General features: G+C 37.2%; 1 protein-coding gene across 1 annotated transcript; it reads right to left on the minus strand.

Annotated features, from left to right (window-relative positions):
* Positions 1 to 7199: 7199 nt before the first annotated feature.
* Positions 7200 to 9877, minus strand: LOC126589807 ((-)-alpha-pinene synthase-like). Its single transcript, XM_050255222.1, has 7 exons — positions 9715 to 9877; positions 9287 to 9563; positions 8798 to 9170; positions 8463 to 8681; positions 8229 to 8367; positions 7896 to 8144; positions 7200 to 7809 (listed from the first exon to the last, which is right to left on the minus strand). Exons 1-7 carry the CDS (start codon positions 9844 to 9846, stop codon positions 7516 to 7518), a joined length of 1683 nt encoding a protein of 560 aa, XP_050111179.1. The 5' UTR covers positions 9847 to 9877; the 3' UTR covers positions 7200 to 7515.
* Between the last annotated feature and the right edge of the window lie 1044 nt (positions 9878 to 10921).

A 10921-nucleotide genomic window follows, 5' to 3' on the forward strand; every position in this document is an offset into this window, starting at 1 on the left:
AGAGGTTTAGTCATCTGCTCATTAATCAAAAGATTCACAAGTGCATGATAAAATGTCTGTATATAGTTCAAAAGTTCATCAAGACATGTCTACCGTGGACCTCTATTCCTGCGCCAAGACATGTCTTCCAGTGAATTTATTCCTACATCAAAACATGTTTCCCCGTGAGGCTAATCAAGCATCGTTGTTTACCTATAAGGCGTAAGAAAATTCCAATCCCGGTTTTATCAGTTGGAAATAAGCTATTTCTGATGCCTCCATTTATCCATAGGTTGTTACAAGAAACCACAACCCCTTTTAACTTCTTGGAACAACAACAAAAAAATTTGGACGAATGGAAAAAATAATATCTATCTTCTCACTTTTTGACTATTGGAAATAATAGAAAGCATCCCTCTATGAAAGTATGTTAAGTGCAGAGCAATGCTGCAATGGAAGCAAAGGAGAAAAAAAAACATTTTTCTCTGCTGGAAATCTCCATCTTGACTAGTGCTCTGAAAAGTGGCCTATGCAGCCGCCTAGACTCTAGGCAGCGGTGCTCCGTCATGATTAACCTGATATCGTTTATGAAATCAGCAAGGGTAATAGGCCATGTAAGGCGGACACTGGGCGGCCACGGCAACTTGGGAAAAACAATTTATCACGAGACTCACAACTCACAACTCGCAAAGAGAGAAGTCTGCGTCTCGCTGATTCCATCATCCCCCTCTAGTTGTAATAGAAGAGGATTTGTCGATAGTCTACAAGACGAGAGAGTTGTAGAAGAGAAGTTATAGCTCTGCAATTACAGAGATGGCTGATGACGACATTAGCTTAGCAGCTTTAACAAGCTTTGGTTAGGGCTTTTTATTCTAAGCAGGTGAAAATTTTATTAAGACTAGGAATATAAGACCCAACCCTTCATTTATATAATGATAGGTGCATTATTTATCACATTTTCATATTAATCATCCCAAAGTTTTGTTAAGGAATTGGTCTTAAAAGAGTCTTATTACTTTCCTTTTCTCTGTTTCAGCCAATCTGCGCATGCAGGACGTTTTTGGTGATAATTCGACTTTTTGAACGAGTTTTGATGCAAGGCTAATTGGAGAAGGAAGCTAAGAGATGGAAGATCATTGAAGAGGTCGCACTTGGTGCGATGGCAAGTGCCTTCGCCCATGAGCGGTAGGTCTCGGGTTTGAGACTTGGGAGCAGCCTCTCCATAAATGGGGTAAGGCTAGCCGACATTCACCTCTCCCAGACCCTGCGTAAAGCGGGAGCCTTGTGCACTGGGTACGACCTTTTCCATGTAGCCAAACGTTCCAGTTTTACAAATCAATCCCTCATGAGTAACTTTCCCCTCAAAACTTCGCAGCTGTGGGAGAATGAAGATTTTGAAGCTTTCCCAATTTTTCTTAGTGGCGTGCGATATATGCTTGGAAAGATAAGAGATCAAGCTACATTTCCCATATTTTATAGAATTTTTCAAAAGATAAATCGACCCTAAAACTGGCGTGCAAGACAGATGACGTGTTTCCCAAGTCAAGAAGGATTCTTTCCTAGTTTGTGTCATTAATTATTTAGGAGTTTGTTTTCTTTTAGGATAGTTTTTATCATACTTTTGAGGGTTTTTCTAGAATAAATAGAGGGCCCTAGGCTATATAAAGGGGAACTAAATACACACACAAAATTCGTCCAAAGTGAAGGAGGATAGTTTAGTGTGCTCTTACCATTCTTTTCCAGGTTTTATCTTCTTCCATGACTTCTTTTGTGATTTTTATTATGACTATGTCTAACTAAACTACTTTTCTAAGGTTTATGATGAAGCCATGACATGATTATTTCCGAAGTATCTTGTTGATTATTATTCGATTACATGCCATGTTTATTTCTTAATATTTGTGCTTAATCTATTCTAGTTTCGAATGTTCTTGTGACTGGCGATCATTGTGAACTTGTTTCTAGATAACTAGATAAATCTAAGAGGATGACCAATATCAATTAGGTTTATTGGAACTAATATTAAGAATAGTAGACAAACTAGTGAGGATGACCAATATCAAACTAGTCCTACTTGGTTGACATTATTCTTCAGTGCTTAATGGGTTTTTATGTGTTTAACTATCTGTTTAACCAATAGGATATAGTTGTCACGTATAGATACACGAGTTGATGCCTGGCCAAGGATTAATTCATATCTTAGAAAGAACAACCTTAAATATTGGCATGGTAATTGGATAGTAAAGGGGATATGATTGTTATTGGTGGATTCTTGACCTTAGGCTTTCATCGCATTAATATCTTTTACACTTACATTCGTTGTGTGTTTTTGGTTATTCATATTCTTGGGTTAATTATAAGTTGGAGTTTGAATTATTTTTCATAATCAATTAATCGATCATTCGTTTCTTAGTTAAGTTTCACGTAATCAACTAGTTGAATTGGTATTAAAAGCAATCCCAGTGGGATCGACCTCGTATTTGCGATTATTTCTACAATTGATTCGTGCGCTTGCGAGTTTAATTTGGTTTAAATTAATCTCTTATTTAGGTTAGTTTAAATACACATCAACGACATTAGCTTAGCAGCTTTAACAAGCTTTGGTTAGGGCTTTTTATTTTAAGCAGGTGAAAATTCTATTAAAACTAGGACTATAAGAACCAACCTTTCATTTATTTAATGAGAATAAAAGGTTAAACAAAAGTTATGGGCATAAAATATGATACAAAACCAACAAAAAGAATTTTTAAATTTTACACATATACTTATAACTTATAATATATATAAAATTAAATAAAAATAAAAAATACTCTTAGGATCTCTCATAGGCCCCTAAATGCTGGCCCTCCCCACTTCCCGACTACCACCTAAGGCACACCATTTTGCACCTCAAGCTCTCATGCCAAGCCTAATTATTCTAATATCGAGTAATTATTTTCATGCAATCAAAAACTAAGTTCTATTAGTCTCACCTTCTTTTGGTCACCATTTAGAGTGTTAATACCTTTTGTTTGTTTCTAGGTAGACTTTCATTTTTCCTAGTTTGTATCGTCATCACTGTCCATTGTACTTTAAGTCAAAATTAATTCTAGAGCTCCAATATTCTTCTCCAACTGTTCTTCTATCTTCATGAGCAGAATGTTAACCAACTTAACATCTAGATTTTCCTTTATGAAATGTCTATCCACCTCAACATGTTTGGTCCTATTATGCTGCATCGGATTATTACCAATCTTTTGCACTACTTGATTATCGCAGTACAATAGCATAGACCTTTTTGGTTTGAACCTTACCTTAATGAGTAGAATCCGAAGCCAATATGAGCTCAAAAATACCATGTGCCATTCCTCTATACTTAACCTCATCCGAAGACCTTGCTACCACATTTTGCTTCTTACTTCTCCAGGTCACAGGATTACTAGCTACAAACATGAAGTATCCTGACATAGACCGCCAATTAGTAATATTTCTAGCCTAGTCTGCATCGGTATATCATTTCACCTTTATATGCCCATGCTTTCTATACATTAACCCTTTTCCAGGAGCCTCTTTCAAGTAATTGAGAATCCACATTACCGTCACTATATGATCCTCACTAGATTCATGTATGAACTTACATACCACATTTACCGCATAGGCAATATCAGGTCATGTAAGTGACAAGTAAATCAATCTTCTAACTAACCTTTAATACTTTTCTTTATTTGTCGGGACTTGATCTTGATAAATTGCAAGATAATGATTATGCACAATTAGAGTATTCATCTATTTACTTGCCAGCATACCAGTCTTGAATAACAAGTCCAACATATACTTACTTTGTGACAAGTAGATCCATTCTCGAGACCTAGCAACCTCAATACTTAGGAAGTACTTAAGTCCCCTTAGATCTTTCATCTCAAAGTCGGAGGCCAAGTACCCCTGTAGCAATTCAATTTCCTTCATATCCAAGAAATTCTTCGATTTCTTCCGGAATCAGATGCTTATTCATCTGACCACTTGCAATTATATCATCCACATATATAATGAACAAAGTAACTTTACCATCCCTGCACTTTATGAATAAAGTATGATCTGAGTTCCCCTATCAATATTTGTACTTTTTCATAGTTGAAGTAAATCTCCCAAACCATGCTCTAGGTGACTGCTTGAGACCAAACAACACATGTCGAAGTCTTCACACTTTCCCACTAGAGTTTGCAATACCACATCCTGGAGGAAAATCCATGTAAACCTTTTCCTCTAAATCCCCATGTAGAAATGCATTTTTCATATCAAAATGGAGTAAACATTTCCTGATAGTCAACACCAAAGGTTTGTGTGTACCATTTGGGTACAATCCTCGCCTTGTACCTATCGATTGTTTCATCAGCCTTATGTTTGATAGTAAATGCCCATTTGCATCCCACTAGTTTTTTTTCCTTTGGGAAATGTAACCATGCTCAATGTATTTTTCTTCTGTAATGCCTCCATCTCAATTTGCATTGCCTATGTCCATTTCGTATCATTCAAGGCTTCTTCTACTCTGGTAGGTATTTTGATAGTGTCTATTTGTTGAACAAGAGCATGGTATTTCTACTAGAGTCAATGGGTGGAGACATAGTTTGCAATAGAGTACCGTACCTTATCTTTTAGAGAGTACCTATATGGTGGCTTTCCTCAATTCTGTCTAGGAGGTAACATATAGAGTGGTTTACTAATTTCTGATTAAGTACTTATCTCGAGGATATACGTTGAATCATTGACTAGTATTGGAAGAATGTGATAGGAGTTGTCATTTGAGATGTTACATGGGGAAGCAGCAATAGACCTAATTGGGCAAATGGCAGAAGTACAAAATAGCCCATTTAGGCAAGTCGTAGAAGCAGGGAGAAACCCAAGTGGGCTAGCAATATCAACTTACCTATTTGTTGTGGGTTCAATGAGGTCATCATCATCAGGAAGCCCACCGCATTCTATTGTCTCAATTCCAACATGTCCAGGGAAATGCCCATGTGGGCTAGCAACATCAAACAACCCACATATCAGGGTCTTAACTAAGTCATCTTCACGCCCAGATGGGCCTTCACCACTGCCATGTGTAGCATTATCATTACTCCTAAATGGGCTTTAAACGCTGCCATGTGCAGCATAATCATCACACCTAGATGGGCTTTTGATGTCGGCTTATTGATAATTAGAAAAGAATCCATTTTGCCCATTTGGGCTGTCTTGCGACCCACTTTCTCTAGCACATGCATCATCACCTGTGTTGTCTTATATGCTGTCTCAATGGTCAGTCGACCCACTTGGGCCACTTGGGCTAGCACGTTCTGTAGGTGGATCAAAGTCAGCATGTGGTACTACTCTACCACACCAAATCTGCCATAATCTTTAATTAAGGTTGTCTCCCCCTAAGGAGTATGGTAGGAATGAAAAAATATTTCATCTTCAGATAAGGTAATATCCATGGTGAGGTACATATGTCGAGTGGATGGATGATAACATCGATATCCTTTATGTTGAGGACTAAAGCCAAGGAACGCATACCATACCGCACATGGATCAACCTTGCTTTTTTGATTTTTGTGAAGATTGACATATGCCGCACAACCAACAACCTGAGGTTCAAGATGGAGAGTGGAGGGGAGGAAAGCATGATCAGACAACACAGCTAAGGGTATTCTAAAAGAGAAAACATGTGATGGCTTCGGTTAATGAGATCAATAACATAGATGACTGCACCATACCAATATGTCTTAGGTGCATAGTTACCAATATGAAGAGCATGGGTAATCTCAAATATATGCCTATTTTTTCGTTTGGCAACTCCATTTTGCTGTGGGGTTTAAGGACACGTAGTTTCATGAAGAATGCCCTTTTCTATAAAAAAAAACTGAGAAAAATCTTGATTAAGATACTCACCACCGTTGTCTGACCAAAGCACTTTAACAAAGAAAGAATATTGAGTATCGACCATGTAATATAATTTTTTAACGATTTTTTTAAAGATGTTAACCACATCGCTTTTATTTTTCACAAGATACAACCATGTCATTCTAGTGCAGTTGTCAACAAATGTTAGAAACCAATGTAGAATGTGTTGAGTAGTAACCAGAGATGGCCCCACACATCAGAATGAATTAACTCAAACAAAATTGTTCTTTGATTTAAACTTGGAGAATAAGAGGCTCGATGGCTTTTAGCTAATGTGCAAACATTACACTTCAATGAAGAATCTTGATTAAGATACCCACAACTGAACAATCTTCAACCTTTCATTATTACAACCTTGAACTTGATGTACACGCCCTTGTGCAACATCATCAACATAGTATAACACCCACCTCTTAGTATCACGCCCAAATGATTGCCTCAGTTAGGATATTTTGAAGTAAACAGTAAGACGGAAACATTAGCACAACACAGTCTGATTGCTCAGTGACCTGTCCCACATATAACAAAGGGCTAGAGAGTGACGGAACAAGTAAGTAGTTGTGTAGAGAGAGAAGAGTAGGAGTGAGTGTTATCGAACATGCCCCCTTAACTGGGGAAATACGGCCATTAGTGGTGACAATACTATCGCGTAGTGGTGGTCTTGTCGAATTAAAAAGAGTACGATCATAAGTCATATGATCAATGACTCCTAAATGAATGATCCAACATGTATCCTAGATTAGCAAATGCAAATAAAGTTGTGCCTGTGTTACCTAGATCATCGGATTGTTCTTGGGACGAAATCAAATTCAATAATGAAAGCTGCGGGCCTAGATTTTCTGGGTCCGATTGTACATCCTCATTGGGTATTGCTGGTGGACTAAGCGGACCCATGCCCAGTCTGCTACCAATGCCATCAATAATGGCTGATGAACCCAGCGGGCCCATGCCCAGTCTGCTGACAATATTGGCACCATCGCACCTGCCTTCAGTTTGGCACAGCAAGCCCAATGGTTCACCCCACGGTAGAAATTGTTGCATGTCTTTCTGCCATTGAAAAAAGAAACGGTGGTTACGTTTCTAGGATTAGGTTCAAGGTGATCCTCTTGTTTCGATATCATCTTTGGTTTTACTGATGAGGTTAGGTTCCTAGAATTTAGGTTCAAGGTAATTCTCTTGTTTCGAGATCACCTTTGGTTTTACTGCAGGTTGCTGTTTTTCCAGCCAACAAGAACCAAAGTCGGCAACAAGGGTTAGGGTCTAGAGACACGTCTAAATCTGCTCTGATACCCAGTTAAAAATAATTATAGGGCTCCAATATTCTTCTATATATTCTTCTCCATCTTGGAGGTAATATATATACTCACATCTCTTGTAGTACAAGTAATAGTTAATGACTAATAAATTTAGGAAATACAATAATAATAATTCTATTTGTAACCAAACTACTCACGCCAACCGTTTATGCTTTTTATTTGGGCTTTTATTGGCCTTATTCTTGTTGTGCCTGTCTTAGGCTTTATGAGTTGATCTTTTGTCAAAATAAAAAAGAAGTACATAGGTCATCTTATTCAACAAGACATCATAAAATATTGATATTCTAACAACAACGAAACCAACTCATAGTGGCACTGGATCGATACAGACTGAAGTAACACTATCTCTCGTCACCTTTCCCACAAGTGTGAATCCATCTTCCCCTTTGTAAAGAAGATCAGTTACTCTTGTTAAATTGAGAACGCGCATAAGAACAGGCATTGGCACAGAAGTTGGTCTAAGGAACTCCTCGTTTATATCCTTCCACAAATCCATAATTTGCTTCTGAAAAACATCAACTGTCTCTTGCTCTGACACCCCATATTGCTTCATGTAGCAGTCAACACTAGAAGCAGCATGCCCTCTCTCTTTCTCAAACTGCAAAAATTAAATCCAAAATTAATTTGTCTTAGGATCTTACTGCTTTGAAATAATCACACAACAAGCTAATAAATTATACGTACGTCTGTGGAAACAATGTCATCCATGAGCCTAAAAATTGTATTTGCAGCTCTAACAATTTTGGGGTCAGTGAACAACCACTCAAATGCTTCCTTTGTCACAACATCTCCCATGCCAAGTAAAGATATGGTTGTAAGAAAGGTGTAACTAATCGAAACTGTTGCAACACGCATATACTCCTCCATGCTTGGAACTCGTCCCTCGTGCAACCATTGGGCCTCATTAAAATAGGATCGAGCTTGATCTTTCATCTGATGAGCCAAGGCTATGTTAATTTACCAGGAAGAAAAAAAAGTTTAAAAGGAAAGTTCTGCATATGTTTATGTACTACATACAGCTTGTATTGCATATGGAACTCGGTATGATCTTCCTTCCTTCACCATCTCTGCCTCAATATCATTGTAGAGATTTAAAAGTGCATGATAAAATGTTTGCATATATTCCGGGAGTTCATCAATGCAATTGACATCCCACCTGAAGCGCTAGCATAATCATCATCGTAATCATTGGAATAAAGTAGCAGTTTTTAATTATTTTTAACAAATAGTTATTATTTAAATATCTCAAACCTGTCAATCGCTTCAGTAAAGACTACGAGCTCTTCAAATGTACCAAATGCGTCGTAGATATCATCCAATATTGTCAGCAAGACACTCACTTTTGTCATAATTTTTCTCCCAACAGAGTACTGGGGTTCAAAATACACTCCGACGATCCAAAAGTACAACTCTACCATCCTATCTCTTGCAAATGGCAGCTTCCTTTCAAAGTCTAGTGCTCTCCACCACCTAAACATATTACTTAACTATTAATTACTTCGAATTCGAAAGTTATGTGTGTGTGTGTGTGTGTGTGTGTGTTTATTTGGTGCCATCTTGCAAACTAATAAGATCAGCTTAATTACCTAGTGATCTCTTGGAGCTCCTTTTTGTGCAAGGGCTGGACGAGATTGAAGTCTAACTTTGCAAGTTTCAGAAGAGATTCATTATGTGAAGCTTCTTCTTGGTAGATTGAAATGTAACGTCGCGCAGATAATCTCTCTAGACTTTTTCGCAGAGGTCTCTCTAGGGCTTGAGTTATTTGTGTAGCTAGTGGATTGCTTACACGGGTTGCTGCTGACTCAAGGTGAGTGGTGGTGAATACTAGAGCCTCTTCTAATATGTCTTCTCCATGCACCCTCAGATGTGTTGCTTCATAAAAGCTTAGCATACCAGACATGTCATCAATCAAGCTTTCCTTGAAGTTACTACTTTCATCTTTGAAATTGTTGAATATGGCTGCATGATTTTCAGAAAATAGGGACAAAAGAATTATGAAAGTTTTAATAGTAACTCAAATTAACTAATTAAGTTAATTTGTTTACACCTAATTAAGTTAATTTGTTTACACCTACCACATGAAACATTATATCCATGTTGTCTTAGCAGCCGGAAACCTAAAGCAAAAGTGTATAGATCAGCATCATCGTTGCCATGGTCATCATCAAACGTAGAATGCATACATTCAAGTGCTTCTCTGATTTCTCTTTCAAAATGGTATGCCAAGCCAAGGCGCTGAATTGCATCAATCAACTTTAGCTGAAGTGAAAAATCAGTTGCACTAGTTGTGAATACTTCCCTCACAATTTCTTTGAGTTCATCAACCTGTTGTTGACTTTGAGCTTGAGTAATCTGCAAATGGTGAAGTCCGCTTCTATTAGAAAGTGTCAATTTTATGTATTTAAAAATAGCCAAACACTGCTATATCATAACTCATAATGTTAAAAAATGCTGTGATATTGTAGAAGATAATGTGCGTGCATGCATGCATGATATGTATTACAGTGTCTTGGGAATCATCATAATTTATGAACTGATCTCCCCAAACGCTTGGGTGAAAATTTGCCGTCCGCCGAGCAACGTCAGGCATAGCATTTTGTGATTGAGCTTCTGCTGAATCCTGGATTAATGCCATGCTTTCCTGTTGGAGAATTTTAGTCAGTATATGAAGAAGAATGCGTGGACGATCATGTATTTATAGGCAAGCAAATATAGAATTTAATCCAAAAGGTAGCCTCGTGGCTTTATTATTATTATTATTATTTTGGATGAACTCAATGTTCTCGTGCTTTTTTTTTTTTATTATTTTGGATGAACTCAATGTTTTAAAAGAGGCTAGCCACTAGTTGGGCAGCATGATGGAGCCTGCGATGTGTTGGGGTCTAGCGTCTAGACGGAGATCTAGGTGAATTTAAGTAAATTTATTGTATATGCCTATTTATATTTAAAATAAATACATCACAGTATTGGATACATAAATTACAAAAAAAATAACATATACATTATAAAGTATTAAAACATATTGAAAAATATTGAAAACACGTGGAATCATATAATGAGCATTTATTCAAGTATTCAACAGGTATATTACATTTTATTGAAAAAAATAAAATGCAAACTGAAATTTTATCGATTTTTTGTTTAAATGAGAGTCATGACCTAAGCTGGCTAGGCAAACATCTAAGCAATTTTAGGTGCCCTTTCTTAATTTTTAAACACCTAAGAATTAATCGGGATGATGGCTAACCGCTTATTACCTAAGCAAAATCTAAACAGGCGTTATGCGGGAATTTTTAAAACAATGAATTACCCTCGTGGCTTGAATGGGTCAATCAAAAGTAGGACCTTTCAAAACCGCGTAAAAGCTTTTCGTATGGAAGATAGTGCAGGTCGGCGAGCAAATATAGAATTTAATAACACTCACCATAGCAGAAGCTGGACATTCATAAATCACATGAAATACCTGTAAAGCATGCAGTAATTTGAATTTTTTACTTAATTCGTAAATAATACTTACGAATGGCAACGGATCTTGTCCCTACCACGTTTTGGATATCCTCATATATATCTCCACGTTTTTTTAGTGGATGCCTTTAATTCATAGGTAATACTTGAGATGCCTAAACGTTATCCTTAATTCACGTGTTCAGTGGCGAAATCAGTAATTAGGCGTTTAAGTAAATAAAATTTGAAAACTTAATAATCTACTA

This window comes from Malus sylvestris, chromosome 11 (genome assembly GCF_916048215.2).
Source record: "Malus sylvestris chromosome 11, drMalSylv7.2, whole genome shotgun sequence".
Taxonomy (NCBI): Eukaryota; Viridiplantae; Streptophyta; class Magnoliopsida; order Rosales; family Rosaceae; genus Malus; species Malus sylvestris.